Source organism: Astatotilapia calliptera, chromosome 14 (assembly GCF_900246225.1).
Source record: "Astatotilapia calliptera chromosome 14, fAstCal1.2, whole genome shotgun sequence".
Lineage (NCBI taxonomy): Eukaryota > Metazoa > Chordata > Actinopteri > Cichliformes > Cichlidae > Astatotilapia > Astatotilapia calliptera.
In genome coordinates, this window is record NC_039315.1 from 23,846,435 (window position 1) to 23,862,626 (window position 16,192).

Below are 16,192 nucleotides of genomic sequence, written 5' to 3' on the forward strand. Positions count from 1 at the left end.
TACGTTTTGTCCCCCCGTGTAAACTGGAGCAATTGAACGGCGTTGATAGGCATACTGGTGTTGGCAGTTGACTGACCTGAGTAGTGCTTGCCTAGTCTGATCCCAAGCTCGTCGACAACGCTGTAGATGGTGTTGAATGGAAAGTTACTCAAGTTGCAGAGGATGTGAGTGAATTACGAGCGTATTCTGCCCAGTGCAGACAGGTGGACCATGCAAGGTCATGCAGCGGAGTATGGTTTCTAATTCTTGATTTAACCGTTCAGTCTGACCGTTTGTTTGGGGATGATAACCAGAACTAAGACAAGGTTTGGCTCTGAGAGCGGTGCAGAAAGCCTTCCAGGCTCATGAGGTGAACTGCAGGACGCGGTCGGAGACTATTTCTACAGGTAGTCCTCTGAAAATGAAAATGTCCTCTGAAAAACCAGAATTTGAGTAGTTTCAGTGGTAGTGGGAAGCTTATCTAAGGCGCCAAAGTGGGCGGCTTTGGAGGACCTGTCAATGATGGTGAGTATGTAGTAGTTTTTGTCAGCTGACAGGTGACGAGCATGATACGTGACCATGGCACAGGGAGCAGTTGTAAAAGCCTAGCTGGGTGTTAAGTGTTAGACTTGTTGCGTGCACATACTGGACAGACAGCCACATACTCTCAGACATCCTTTTCCAGGGTGTCCCAATAGAAATGTCTTTTAATTAGGGAACTAGTCCTACCTCTTCCTGGGTGGCATGCAAACTTCGCCTTATGAATCCAGGACCTTAGAGTGAGCTGCAGCTGGAATGAATTGTCAGGTCCTGTGCCTGGGTCAGGCTCCATCTCCAAAATCCAATTGATTTCCTCCTCCACCTCCCACATGACTGCCCCCACCTTGCAGTTGGCAGGAAGGATGGAAGGAGCCTCTTCCGGTTCCGTGCTGTAGGTAAACTGCAGAGAGAGCGCATCCGGTTTGATGTTACGGGAAACTGGTCGATATGAAATGGAAACATTGAAAGAATAAAGATGTGCCTGATGAGCATTTACCCTCTTGGCTGAGTGAAGATACATGAGATTCTTATGATCTATCCAAATTACAACGGGATGCTCAGCACCCTCCAGCAAGTGCCACCACTCCTCCAATGCAAGTTTCACAGCCAGGAGCTCCAAGCAGGATTCGAACCTGGCCCTCCTGGTCTAAAGGTAGCTATTTAGCTCACTGAGCCAACCTTTTTCTCAGCCAGGAGCCAGGAGCTCCCTGTCCCCCACATCATAATTTTGTTTTTGTGGGACAAGGGCAGCGAGAGAAAAAGGCAAATGGTTTTAGCTTGGAGGGTGTTTTGTAAAAGCACTACTCCAACCCCAACATCAGAACCATCAACTTCTATGATAAATGGTTAATGGACATCTGGGTGAATCAGGACTGGAGCCTTGGAAAATAGTTTTTGAGTTATGCAAAAGCGACTCAACTACCTGGTTCCCCAGAAAACGGCTCTGGCTCAGGGGAAGCAGCGTCCCGGAAACAGGGCGTAAACGAAAACATGGCTGAGCCTTGGGGAATAGGAGTGGCTCTCTCTAGAAGAGGTGGCGGTATAGGTGCAGCTGCAGCAGCTTCCAATGTGGGAGCTCCACTGGGCTGGGATTCTTGGATGGCCGTAAGAATCTTAGCCTGGCTGTCACTGAGGGATTTTCACTGAGCTAAAAGGTACTGGATTGATTGCTTTTGGCTACCAAGTATCGCACCCTGCATCGTGACAGCCGTCCGGGTTGGATCTGCAGGGTCCATAGTCCATAGCCAGATCGTGTTGTCACAGCTATTTGCAAGCTTTGCAAGCTCCTTTGACTACGATGACCTGGATGACTGAGAACCTTCACAGTCACAGCTATTATTTCATACTATTTAATTATCAATAAATTTTTACAGAGAAATAGACAAAAGACAGTCTCCCTTCAGCGGAAGAATAAAATGATATGGTTTGAAAATGCCATAAATAAACCTAGGTGCAACTGGAGAGACTATTGTTGGCATTGCTGTGATTCTTATACCTGGTGCACTAATTTGTTGAGAAAACGTTTACTCTTATTCAAACTGTTTTTGCGCCTTCTCTCAGTTTAGCACTAGGTTTATGAACTTGCTAGCTACTAGATAAGAGCCAAGGCTAAACTTTTCCGGAAGGTTTAGCCGTTAGGGGGCGGGGCTTTTTTCAGTCCTTGTGAACTTTTGTAACATATGAACTGTATATTCTCTACCCCTGTATTTATTCTAATCGTTTGTGGCAGTTTTTGAACATCAGTGGCATCTGTTAATGCCAAATCTAGGCAAGGGGTTGGAGGTGTGGTGTGCTCAAAATATAGCTATTCCCCCCCCAAGTAATTCTAACATTTTTGGGGGGGCAGAAAAGGGAAAATAAGAATTTATCAGGGTTGGCTGAAGGAGAACCCAAATGCTGGACTTTTAGAATGGAGAAAACGAGTTTATTTACACAGAAAACAGTGCCAACAGTCCACAGTGTGTGCTTTCCCAATTCCCCGTGCCGTGATTCCTCTCCGTGATGCGTGGTTGTGCTTTGTCCTCCTCGATGCCTGTGTTCAACTGTGTACTGCTCCCTCCACACGTTTCCGTAATCACCCTGGAAACAAGAGATGCCACAATGAGTACTGCCCCATCCACTGGCCGACTAAACACGTTAACCATTCCAACAAGAAAGTATTGAAAACCCGAGCTCCGCACTAACTGTATTTCTAGTTTAATGATCCCGTGCCGACTGCTGCTCCACTGCTCTCTTAAGTAGAGCCCCTTGATTAGCAGATCAGCAACAGGTGAGTTATTATCACAGGTGTGGCTGGCTCCAAGGCAGGGACTCTCCAGACCTGGTGGGGCAGCAAAACTGACACAACAACACACAGGGAAACGAGGAACGAGGAGCAGATCACACCACAACCATAAATGATTAAGAAAGACGAATAAAACTCATAATATTCATTAAACTCAAAAAATAACACATGATCCCCAGGTCACAGACCCAGGCCCATGACAGAATTAATTGTTTTACTATGTGCACAAATTATAATCGTGCATTTTATCATTACTTCTATGAAATTATGGAAGCATTATGGAAGCTGGCAGCTTGGTGCTACTTGCTGTTAGAGAGGCTGGATGTTTGGATGGTTAGAGGTCAATCAACCCTGAATTAGACAAGTGGAAGAACATGGATGGCATCTTATTTTTATGTACTGGACATTTTAATAATAAGTTCCACTTTCTTTCCTAAGAGGGTCCTCTACACTTCTATACAAATCTAATATATTCATATGTATTATTCCTTTCAACTTAATAATTTGCATTTTGTATAAGTCTTTCCAGTTCATTAAAGACTTGCTAATGTTTGTTTTAATCAGCTAGTTGTTATTAAATAGAGACAGGCAGTTCTGCATTTTGCAGCTGTTTCCTGCTTATTACACAGAAACTACCAGAGATATTTCCAGGTAATAGTCACACTTCTTAATAGGTTATTAATGTGTTATTAAATGGAAACAGGCAGTTTTACATTTTGCTGCTCGATTTTCTGCTTATTACAATTTAGCAGGACTTGAAATGTTTGTCAGTGGGTAAAAAAATAGTATTATGCACTCAGAAAACATGCTTGAAACATGTTTGAAACATGTTTGTCCTACAGCAGCCACAGTAGGCCACATGTAGTGTCCAATACACTTATATGATTCAGGTTATTAATCATAAGGTCCACCTGTTTTTTAACCCTGAGAAATGAAGCTTCAGAGATGTAAAGTGTGTCTTCCTCTTGTGGTGTATGAAAATAACACTTACTGCACCTTTCTGTAATTACAGGTGTGAAGAAATCAAACTTCTGTGTATATATTTTATTTCTGTCAAACAATTTGAACAAAAACATGACAAAAAGGCAAACGATACATGATAAAAAACAAATACCTTAATAGAATCTAAAGTATTCCTTTTGTGAGAGAAAAAACTAGAAGTGCCAAGAATTTTGTTGCATAAGACATGATGTTTCACAGAAATGTTGCAGAATGAGTAACGGTTCCACATTTGAAACCTCTAACGATTCTTTAAAACATATTTACTTACCACCGAACTTAACCAGAAAAAAATCTTAGTAGCTCATGAAAAGTGAAGGCAGGGTATTTGTATCCACAGACCTTTTTTTGCTCATATAAATCAAGTCAAATCTAATGGCTCATATCCAAGCCAAGGCCAGCAGAATTTACTTATTCTTTTGTGAAACTTCAACTGTGATGGAAATTGTTATATTACACCAGTCCTGTCTGTGTATTAGAGTCAGTACACAATCATATTGTTGTCATCTCCTTGCCATTACTGGTGCTCTTGGTGTCCATATGGGTGATGCTGATCTTGGTAGTCGGGTCCTCGCTGATGAACTGGAGGATGTTACGCAGTGAGCGGTTCATGCTGTCTTTGAAGCTTTGACCCAGACACACATAGAGCAGAGGGTTGAGGCAGCTGTTGAAGTAAGCCAGGCAGAGCACTATAACGTGTGCCAAGTGAAGTTTGGGGCTCACAGGGGAAGCCCGAGGGGTGGTCAGTATGAGGAAATCCACAATGTGCAGAGGTATCCAGCACAAGAAGAAGCTCAGCACCACAGCGATGATGACCCTCAGGGTTTTCTTGGACCGGGTCCGACCTCGTGTCATTCTCCTCTGTGTCTTGCTGAAAACCACCAAGTGACAAACTAGAATAACCAGGAAAGGAATAATGAATCCAATCAGGAAGCGAAAAGCAGAGACAGGCCAGGCACTGTCTACAGTGTACTCCATCCTACACTCTCTCTTCTCGTCACCTGCCACAATCTGCTTGGCGTACACAAACTGTGGGATACTGCCTATCAGGGCCAGGACCCACACAGCAACACATCCATAAGCACCCTGTTTGGGTCGCCTGTGGTTCTGACACCAGATGGGTCTAATGACCAGCAACAAACGATCCACGCTGATCACAACCAGCTGCAGGATGCTGCAGTACATCACCAGGTAAAACAGGCCTCTGATGAGCATGCAGGCCAGCGGACCGAAGTGCCAGTGATCGTCATGGACCAGAGGGACCATAAGCAAGGGGATGGAGAGGCAGCACAGAAGATCAGCCAGAGCGAGGTTGAGGAACCAGAGGGAGGTGACAGAGCGGGACATGCAGAACCCCGTCACCCACACCACCACAGCATTTCCAGGCACACCCAGCAGGACCACAAGGCTGTACATGACCAGAGCCACTATCTGGATCGGCTGAATCTCAGGAGTCACAGACTCAATAATCTCAGGAAATGTGTTATTATCATCAGGAAATGTGTAATTATAGTCACCGTAATCCATGATTCCTTACAACTGTGAAGTATAGGGTATAGATTAGTGTCGTGCATAAAATTAACATTAGAATGAGAGAATGATTCATTCAACAATATCTGTGACAAATGTTTCATCGAAAAGATTTTCATGATTCACTAAAATAATACAGTTCAATCCAGAAAAGCTAATGTTTGTTTTTTAAATTCAAACTAATACTTTAGTATTAACTCACCAACTGTTCAGCCTCTGTTTGTGTTGCTCTGTCAGGAAGTTGTAGAGCTGGTCTGCTTCTGTGCTTTATACTCTCACCCCACCCCATGCAAACACAGTTGCACAAGATTCCTGCTAAAAGTACAAGTCCTCTGCATGTGAGTGTACATTTGATGACTGCAATCAAAAAAATTGGTTAATGTAAAAATGCCGTTTTTATGTCAAAATTTAGCTGTAACTTCACAGGAAATAATTAAATCATAGTTCATACACTGAGAAAAAAAACAAAACAAATGGAAGCTGACCTCGACTACTTTGTCGTGCTTGCTTTATTCACCAGTTTACTGGTAGTGCTACAAATTATTTTTCCCTTATTTCAGTGCTCACTATAAAATAAAAGTCTATTGATATGTCAGGATCGGTAATTTTAAAAATAATTACTTCAAATGTCTATCTTGTCAAAATAAAAGTCTTAATAATCGTGTTTAAAGTATGAATACTAAATGTCATGGAGTAGCCCTGTGACGTCTAATCACACAACACAGCATGCTGGTACTGTAGCCTTGCCACACGTGAAATTCTAGGAAATTAAAAGTGTTAGAGTTTTAAAATATAAATCTCAGTTGTACTCCCAATTGCAAATGGTCGGGGTTTTTTTAGACCTTTAAGCCTAGTGTTATAGTCATTAGGGGGATTTAGTCAATGTGCTATAAAGGAGCAAATAAAGTTTTTGAGATGTTTACAGCATGATTTCATTGTATGTGGTTTCAGATAGCTAGATATGTTTCCTACTTTTACCTAACACCTGTCTTTTGATAATGGATTAAGCAATGTTATAAAATAATTTAGTATTTAATTGTTATTTTTTTTGGATTATGTGGCAGGAGGTTGTGTATCATTGTGTATCAGGCCATGGTGCTAAGGAGGCCACAGTGGCTGTACTCCCAGGACCTCCAGCTGTAATGAGTCACAGCCTGGTCCAGAATGGCTTCCTCAGTCAGTGTATTTAGTTTTGCATTGGTGTATTGTAGTGCCAATAACACTGAACTGTTCAACTGTGTGAAGGCCTTTTTATTTTCTGCAGTAATTAATCATTTTGCAAAAACACTCAAAAATGATTTCCTGTTTCAACGGGACAAAAGACTTTATTGTCAAACTTGAAACCATAATTTTACAGTAACACATCATCTTTATCATATATACATATTATTCACAAATTAGCCTACTCACAACCTATAGTACAGTAAAAGAACTAGAGTTTCAGCTGTGGTAATAGAAAACAAGTAGAGCTCCCTTTGTGTTGATCACCATGCATCACATTTCTGCAACCTTGTTGAAAATGCTGATATTACACAACAGCAGTGAGCATCTGTCACGCCCATGATGTAGCTGCCTCATAGACGAGTTTAAATCGAACAATATCATGCCTGAATTTTAACGCAAAGTAGGTTTTTAAAAATGTGATTCTCCAAACATTCAAGACATATCAGAGCAGAACTGCATGTGTGTCCAGAGAACAGCCAACTCAGTTTACAGTACTGTAACACATACTACATACTAAAGATATGACTAGGTAAATATCCTCAAGAAGACTGACTGTGGGACAGAAAAATGAATTAAAGAGACAGAGAAACACATTTGCATAAACATAAATACATGTGAGGAAAATTGAGTGGCAGGATTTCCTGTTTTTAACAAAATCAGGAAATAACAAAGAAGATCAAACACAGAGTCAGCAAAATGTTCTCTAGAAATTCTAAAAATTGCTGACTTTGGAAGAACGTGGGTTTGCTTCCCGTTGCACACGCAGTCTTGTCATAGTTCGCCTCTTATTGTGCGCATTGGTATAAAGACGAACATTAAAGTCCCAGCTGGCATGGAGTTGTTACCGTGTAAAACACATTATCAGTACAGTATTTGTTTAATTTTGTCATAGTTGCTGTCATAAGTACATATTGCGATGCTTCCTCGCTGGTTTCTCACAGACGGTGAGTCCTCAGAGGTAAGCTCAGTTGAAGGCTGGAGCACTGCTGGGTGGAAGTGTAGGAGTGTCATCTCTGAATGCATCCGACTGAAGGTCTGCAGAAAAAATAGGGTGAGTTTGAAAATTAAATTTCAGTGTAGAATACTTTCACCGAACAAGTTATTTTTTCATACCGCTCTGGTGCCTTAAACATGATGAAACGTTTTTTCCTACTCTTTCTTTTTATAAATTTAATGAATGCGTATTTTCCAAAATAAAAACCAGCAACAAGCGCTTCTTAATTCAGTTCAATTCAATTTTATTTATACAGCGCCAAATCACAACAACAGTCGCCTCAAGGTAGACCCTACAACAGCACATACAGATAGAAACCCAACAATCATATGACCCCTTAAGAGCAAGCACTTTGGCGACAGTGGGAAGGAAAAACTCTTTTAACAGGAAGAAACCTCCAGCAGAACCAGGCTCGGGGAGGGGCGGCCATCGGCCGTGACCAGTTGGGATGAGGGGAGGAAGACAGGACAAAACACATGCTGTGGAAGCGAGTGGGAGATTAATAACAAGTAGTGATTCAATGCACATATTAACACATAGTGAGTGAGAAAGGACATATCCTGGTCAAAAAAGACTGAAAGATTCCTCACAGTGTCACAGGAAGTCAAGGTAATGCCATCCAGAGTAAGTATCTGGTTAAATACCATATTCCTAGGACTTTGTACAAGTACAATAACCTCAGTTTTATCTGAATTTAGAAGCAGAAAGTTAGAGGTCATCCAGGTTCTTATATATTTAAGGCATTCCTGCAGTTTAACTAATTGGTGTGTGTTATATGATTCAAACCACTGCAGTGCAGTATCTGTAATACCTTCAGGTACTCCACTGCAGTGGGTACTGCACATGCCTTATCATTAGCTTAGATGTCTCCTGAGTAGCCGAAAAGTAAAGCAAAACATATTAAAACATTTCAAATTATATTCCAAATAAACAAGCATTGACTTATTAATCCTTTACATTAACTATATAATACATACTACTGCATTTCATTAACAGCTTCGACACTGGCAAAGACTCACACACCTTGTAGTCTGTATTCTGTATTTAAAAACCTTCTCTCCTTTGTCTTTTTCAGTCATTCAGAAGCTTTCCCCAGTCCTTAATCTTGTGTCCAAAGTTTAAACCGTTTAAACAGTTGATTGTTTTATGTTTTATGGGACAATTCTCCATAACTTTACCTCCGTCTGTAACTCTGCATCAATTAGATGTAGCAGAAACCTCTACTCTTCTCCATGTTTCCTAATAGTAATGTCCCACAGGCTGTGAAGTAAACCACAGCAGCAAGTCACCACAATAATGTTGACGATTTTGTTTGCCAGGCAAATCCACCTTGTTTGGATTTTTGTGTATGCACTCCCTGACAGAAATAGTTTAATACTAATACCATTTTGTACCTACATGTTAGGTTACATCTTTGAGTATGTTAGTGGCAGAGGGGTGGTGGTTTTTCCGTCTGAATCATCAGGCTTTACTTCCTGATTTGGAAAGCTCTAATGCTGAGCTCTCAAAAATGCAACTGGAAAAGGATGAGATGGATGACTTTGTGGGTTGCCAATCCAACTGAAAGTTAGAAATGGTACTAGTACCTTTGGTTGTAGCTCCAGCTAGTACATCCACTTTTACACTTTCACAGGATGGTCTTGTTTGAATAATGACTGTGTGTCTGGTATTTCGTTGTGAAGCACTTTGTGATGTTTATCTCAAAAACTGCTATAAAAAGGAAATTATACTGTCATACAAAATACAGACATTGACTTGAGAAATGAGAAACCTTTTGTTTACCAATGTATCTAAAACTTATCAAAACTTTCTGTCACCTGACTGCCTAATAAACTGATCCCGTAAGCTTAATTTCTATATAGGAATTAATAAAAACTAAAGTGATTAAAAATAAGCGGTACCACAGTGAGTATAGGGGCAGCAAACAAAATTTCATGTTTATGGTTTCACATGCATATGTTTTCTTTTTTTCCCAATTTGTAATAAAACAGCATTTGAATATATGCGACTACCTTATGTGCAACTCACCAATGAGTGTCAAGCCTTGCTGCTGATTCAGTATAACCGATGTCTCCTCTTCCTCCTCCTCTTCTCCCCAATCTGCAATGTTGGCCGGGGGGATGCACTGCTCCAAGAACAGGTCCTCCTCATCTTCCTCCATGTCCATGTTCTCTGGAGGCCAACGCAGCTCTCCACTCTCCACCTCGCTCACCTCAGTTGGTTCCACAACAATAGAGGGTAGACGTTCCTTCTCGTGCTCGTGGCCCAGACAGTTCAGAGAGGTCTCGGGGTCCAGGACAACCTCAACAGGGTCAGGAAAGATCTGGGGGAAGAAGTTGATTGTGTCATGAGCAGTATGTTGAATTAAAACTCTGTAGAAGCCTGTAAATAAACTTAATTAGGAATTCTACAAATTGTTTTATGTTTTTCCTTATCTATCCCAGAATCACACACACATGCACACACACACACCTACGCAATATCGGGGCCTTGGATTTTGTGTACTTACTATTATTCGGGTTTTTAATCCTTGTTTGTGTCTGCATTTGAGTCTCTTCAGCTAAGCATTTCAAGACATTTTAAAGTATCAACTGTAACACAGAACTCCAATCACAACTAGAAAAATTTGCATTTCCTGCGAAAATACTGTGTGGATGCCTTAACGCTGAAGAAAAGCGTTGCCCTGAGCAGGATTCAAACCTGGCCCTTCTGGTCTCAAGGCGGCTACCCATCTCACTGAGCCATACTCATGCTCACAAAGAAGAGGTGGAGAGACTGTGAATTGTGCTGAAATGAGCAGAAGCTGCTGAGAATTGTGCTGATAAGAGGTGAAAAGGCTAAACATTTTGCAGAAAAGAGGTGAATCAGCAGAATTTCTGCTGAAAAGAGTTTTTTTCTGAAAACAGCTGAGATTTGTGCTAATAAGAGGTGAAAAGGCTGAAATTTTTGCAGAACAGGTGAATAAGCAGAATTTGGGCAGAAAAGAGGTGAAAATTCTGAAAATTCTGCTGAAAAGAGTTCAGTCAGCAGAATTTCTGCTGAAAAGAGGTGAATGAGCAGAATTCTGCTGAAAAGAGGTTTTTGCTGAAAAAAGCTGAAAAAGCTGCTATTTGTGCTGAAAAGTGGTGAAAAAACTGAAAATTCTACTGAAAAGGGCTGAAAAAGCTGAAATTGGTGTTGAAAAGAGTTAAAAAAGTTTAACTGTTAACTGAAAGAAATGTTGCCATAAGCGGGATTTGAACCGGGGCCTCCCAGTCTGAGAACGGATGCTCATCTCACTGAGCTAAAACACAGGTCAACCCGGCAAGGAAAACCAGTGAGGCCACTGATAATATGGCAGAAATGGGCAAAAAATATTGCAAAAAACATTCAATATCTCAAAAAGTATAGAAGTTATGAGCACCAAAAGCCGACATTAGCAGAAAGAGCAGAATTTTCTGCTAATTTTCTGCTAATTTTCTGCTAATGTTATAGTTGTGTGGATGCCTGAAAAGGCATCCACACAACTATAACTCAATCAGACTTAGCTGCTATGCTAAAAATATTTGACAGAGATCTGTCGCAGTATGATTCTAGGGTATTATGTTACCTGGATTGGCAGTCTTTGGTCTTTACTCTGCATGTCTTCACATTCTGGATTCTGACCACTCATCTCCTCCATACCTCTGCAGGTGAAACAAATTTATATCAATCCTACAAGAGGAATTTAAAAAAAAAAAAAAAAAAAAGCATGCACCACATTTAGCACGGACTAAAAAATTCTTTCTAATACTGCAAAAGCACATGAGTGTGTGCATGTTTACTTTAGAAGAGTCCAGAACCCCGATTGAAGTGCAATCTAAATGTCAGCTTAATGTAAAGTGCTCAAAGGAAATTCATGATGCTGCTGACACAGCTGTGCAGCCCTCACTGCTGCGTGCCAATCGAACTACAAATTGTGTCGTTTGGTTTTCCATGAAACAGCATCATTGCCGCTTGTGTCATTGCTGAATTACACTAGGATCACATTATCCAACATGCCCGGCTTTTCATTCGTCAGAGATTTCCTGCCCTACATCATGCTGGCTAAAGCTGGTCCGACCATGCACAAATATGTGCATCTCCTAATACATGCAAGCACTCTCTAGATTAGTGCAGACCTCAAATGGGGTTTGATACAAAAATGGATTATGTAGTTTGGCGATCATATTTTATTTTCTGACAGGAAGCCAAGCATCCTGTTTTGGCTTGCGTCCCTCACACCCCCCAATCTGCCTCAGTTATCAGTAAAGTTTTTGTTACATAAAAAAATATGTTTACATGACCGTCATCAGACGTCTAGCCGCCAGCAGCTTTGATGAAGGCATTTGTTTCAGTTACATGGATAAGTCTGTGTCCATAGCCAACTTTAGTCTGTTTACGTTGTCTAGAAAAGCAGACGAAAGGGATTAAGAAGGGCTGAGGATCCATCTGAATCCTCTTTTTATCCCTCTTCCTTGCTTCCTTGTCTCTATTTCTCAGTATGTCTCAGCGTGTGTCCTCTCTCCATAAGTACCAGTCACGGTTTGTTGCCTGGTGTAATGACACAGTCTGCTCAGTCTCGCTTTGTGTTTAATGAAATTTCCACTGAAAGACAGATCTAATCTACTTTTTGGAATTTGCAGTCACATGTCTCATCAAACTAAAGAGGCAAATCTAATTATTTTTACATAGAAGCCGAGAAGATGAACGGGACCTTTTAACCTCTTCCTGAGATATGCAGCACTCAGACCCCAGTTCTTCACTCTTGCATCAAGTCAAAGCACAAAAGAGAGCATAAACAAGCCAATGCAAATGTCTGCTCGGAAGCTTTCAAAGGCATTTCCAGCCAAAATTAAAATGCATGAGGATCAGTGCTTTGGATCAAGAGCATTAAGGATGGTCTGAGAATATGTAAAAAATATTTGAAATCCAAAAATAATTTGTTTTCTTTTATTTTCGTGTGTAGCCTGAGACTTCCATCAGTTTGTTTCCCTCTTCCTCCCTCTCTCTCTCTCTCTCTCTCTCTCTCTCTCTCTCTCTCTCTCTCTCTCTTTGAATCATTTTTTAATAGCTGACTTCAGTCGATTTGTGATTTTCCTATTGACATGCTCAAAGTTACATATTGCGTGACTACATGCAACTGAAGAAACGCTAAGCCAGTTTGCACAACTTGCAAAATGAGGACATCGTGTTCTTCCCCAAATAGGATCAGCTTTGGGAGTACTCTATCTTTTTTTTTGACCCACTTGTGAATGTGCGCGGCCCTACAATTCAATTTCTGATATTGTGCTGTTGACAATTGTGCTGCACTAAGCTGTTTGTGTGCCACCTGGGGTTGGAAACTATTATGATGAATGAGCTTAACCCCCATGTAATCCCTCTCATGTACACTCGCTCTAAACACCTGCACGTTTTAGCACGGTCAACAATCGGGCTTTGTGTGCCTTGTGCGCTGCATTTGGCTGTTAATGCAAAAGTATGCTTTATCACTAGCAGACATTTAGGCTTCTTTTATGCGCACAGGCCAGATGATTAGTTTTAAAATATGCATCTAATATTACTCAAGTGTTAGTGTTAAACCAAGCCTGAAGTTTACACCTAAAGGTGAAGATTTGTGTCACCAGAAAGAGGAAGCTACAGGCGCTAAAGAGCCGCACCATCGCAAAACGTTTGATCATTAAAACGATAAAGTTTTATCTCATTTCCTGTTTCTCTCACATTTTCCTGTAGATGTTTCATTTTTCTAACTTCACACATTTACTTTTTTTTCAGGTCAGAGGCCACATAACTGGTTCACAATCTGGCCACAGCAGTTACACTATAAGGTGCTGCGGTTGTGCAATAAATGAAAACGTACTGATGAAAACATGAGGAAAGATTGCAGCAAACGTTAAAACGTTCCTATTTTATTGTTGCTATTTTTTATACTTCCCCAGCATCACTACACTTAGATGTTTCTGTAGTTGAAAATGTGAGATGGGAGGTATGAAATGGCTCATGGCCTCTGTTTGCTCTTGACCTTTCAAGACCACAAAAACATTCAAAACACGCAAAAAGTAAGAAAAAAAAAAAGGAGAAAAGCGTTTTCACTTTTTACAAACATACAATAAATAAGACTGGATCCTGTGAAATCTCCAACATGTACAATATATGCCAGTTAAACCTTTTATAGGTCAGGCCAATATCTAGTTTTGTCATTTCTAATTAATTTTTTATTTTTATCTAATTTTGACTTTTTGTTTTTGTGGATCAGTTTTGTTGTATTTTGTTTCCAGAGGGGATTTTCTTCTTTCAGTTTAGTTTATATTCTTTGAACTTGTTTATTTTAAGTGTATTATTTGTTAGTTTCATTGTCGGTTTTAGCTTTTCTAATTATTATTGTATGGTGGGAATATCTCAGAGGCAACATTTAGGAAAAACAATAAAAACAGAACTTGAAACATTTTTATTTTATTTTTGTTAGTTTTCCCGAGTTCACAAAATAGTTTCAGTTTTGTTTCAGTCTAATTCATATTTTTAAAGATGTCGAATACTTTGTCACAATTTTTGTCTATGTTAATCTGGGTTTATTGTTTAACCTCCAGAAACACTATTGTGTAAAGCTAGTTATTAATGGTCAGTGGACCATGTGTTACGACTGTTTCCATATTTGTGACTTGGAGGAAGTTTTTAAAGTTCACAGGGTTCATGGATCCATCTGCTATCACAGCTGCCCACAAGGACCAAAAAGCTTCAGAAAAAGTTGCTGAGGTGACCTAAGGGTGGAATGAGTTTGTCATCAAGAGTTATATGTTTCCACAGCGTGGGTCTTATTTCTGATAATGGCACAATCTGCTGCTTGACTGTACATGACTGTATCTTCCTGACACTTCTGCTGAGTTACTTTCAGAAGATGCACAGTGACGATAAGATCTTAAAGTGGAACCTGAGGGGGACTTGCAGCAGTTTTCAATTTAATTGTTATCCAAGAATTAAAGTGCACACAGTCACACGACCACAAGGTTCATCACCTCTTACCCATCAGTTGCTGTCAGGCATATGTCCTCTCCATCTTGGCACAGTGTCACAGTGGTGAAGCTCGGCTCATCCGCTGGTGATACGAGAGGGGTTGCAGGGGGAGGTGAACAACTCCCACAGCAGTCCCCCCCTGCAGGACCCTCAATGAGGTTTTCAGCCTCCAGGGCGAAACCTGGATGGGGAGGGCTCCAAACTCTCAGGGATCTCAGGTGTTTAGCAGATGGTGAAGGAGGTGGCTCGACTATTCAGGCAGGAGAGCACCCGTGTCTCACTTCAGTGCTGAGTTCGCTTGTCCAAAGCGTACACGCTCTCCGCCGTCTCCCGTATCCGACTTCCTTCCTCGTGTCTCTGTCATTATCCCTCCCTGTCCCACCCCGCTGCCAGGCTTTGGAGAGGAGCAGGATTAACGTCTCTTTTGATTACGGAGGCTGCATGGGTGACGTCAGGCAGGCTTGACAGTCCCCTCTGATGAGTTGGCACACTGGGTCGCTGGTGCATCTGGACAGAAACATACAAAGGGCACACAGATGGCCTGTGGTCGTGCTGTTGGCGGATGTTTAAATCAACTTGCCATGGCCACAACTGCACATGAGACGGACATGCATTTGCATGTTTTATTACGAAATCCTTTCTATCCCTCCCATTCTGTCTGTTTCCCCATCATGACTCTGTGTGTGTCGTTGCTCCATCAGTGGATTTAGATTTGGACGATTCATGGAATTAGCCCAGGGATCAAGGGCTCGGGGGTGGGAAGGGGATACAGTGTATATATATATATAACAGGCAGCAAGTATTGCAAAACAGGCAGCACACTAGTAACATTAGTGTTTAATCCCCTTTGCAGCCTAAGTCAATAGGATAGATATGGGACGAGGAAGGAAAGGAGCCTGCGCAACATGAAAGGCATCCTTCTTCTCTAGAACCTGGATGAATTTTTAGTTTAAGAAATCAGGGAACTCCACCCGTGATGTAACAGCTGAGACTCCTCCGTAAGCAGGACAGTGCTTATCCTATTAACTCGAGTGTCAGTTATACCATCTCCGATTCATTTGTTTTAAAAATGGACACACCATGCTTTTCTTTATTTTATATCATATGTCTGTTACAGTGGTGGGTGCTCATATTGAACATGGCCAAGCTGGTTACAGCTAATGAAGTCAGCACTTGGCAAACATACACGAGCCAAAACTTAAGCTTAAGACTGCTCTAAACACTCACTTTTCTTTCTTTTTCTTTGGCTCTGTATGTCAAAGTGAAGGGACATCTTTAATATAATGGTCTCAAACTCATAGCATGCTTGCTTGCTTTGCTTAAATGTAAATCAGTTCTCTTTCCGAGCCTTAAAAAAAAGATACAGTACTTTATAATTTCCAAGTCTGCTGTCAATTTGAATTAGGGTCTCATTGCTATGCTTGCAACAAAATGCACACAGATATTAAAATAATTTGATTAGGTTGTGCAAAATAAAATGTCTAAACGTTTTATGTGTTTTATATTTGCACAACTATATTTTTTTAAATGGAACATTTATTGAATCTTCTGACAATTTAAAAGTCCTATTTGCTACGTCCGGCATTTTTTAAGCAATTTATAGCTTAAAATGTATTATGCAATTTATCTGTGCT

The 16,192-nt window shown here is 40.9% G+C and overlaps 2 protein-coding genes across 2 annotated transcripts; both read right to left on the reverse strand.

The window, feature by feature from the left end:
• Positions 1-3,892: 3,892 nt before the first annotated feature.
• On the reverse strand, positions 3,893-5,806 carry LOC113036471 (C5a anaphylatoxin chemotactic receptor 1-like). Its single transcript, XM_026192852.1, has 2 exons — positions 5,535-5,806; positions 3,893-5,341 (listed from the first exon to the last, which is right to left on the reverse strand). Exon 2 carries the CDS (start codon positions 5,327-5,329, stop codon positions 4,295-4,297), a length of 1,035 nt encoding a protein of 344 aa, XP_026048637.1. The 5' UTR covers positions 5,330-5,341; positions 5,535-5,806; the 3' UTR covers positions 3,893-4,294.
• Positions 5,807-6,637: 831 nt separating this feature from the next.
• lbhl (LBH regulator of WNT signaling pathway, like) lies at positions 6,638-14,937 on the reverse strand. The gene is made up of 4 exons (XM_026193634.1): positions 14,568-14,937; positions 11,140-11,215; positions 9,579-9,873; positions 6,638-7,591 (listed from the first exon to the last, which is right to left on the reverse strand). The coding sequence occupies exons 2-4, from the start codon at positions 11,209-11,211 to the stop codon at positions 7,521-7,523; spliced, it is 438 nt and encodes a 145-aa protein (XP_026049419.1). The 5' UTR covers positions 11,212-11,215; positions 14,568-14,937; the 3' UTR covers positions 6,638-7,520.
• Positions 14,938-16,192: the final 1,255 nt, after the last annotated feature.

Coding starts and splice junctions, on each gene's coding strand:
- lbhl (XM_026193634.1), bottom strand. CDS start 11,211: ATGGAGGAGATGAGTGGTCAGAATCCAGAATGTGAAGACATGCAGAGT. Junction 9,874..11,139: donor ACCAAAGACTGCCAATCCAG/GTAACATAATAC, acceptor TTCTTCCCCCAG/ATCTTTCCTGACCCTGTTGA. Junction 7,592..9,578: donor GCAAGGCTTGACACTCATTG/GTGAGTTGCACA, acceptor TTTTTTCTGCAG/ACCTTCAGTCGGATGCATTC.
- LOC113036471 (XM_026192852.1), bottom strand. CDS start 5,329: ATGGATTACGGTGACTATAATTACACATTTCCTGATGATAATAACACA.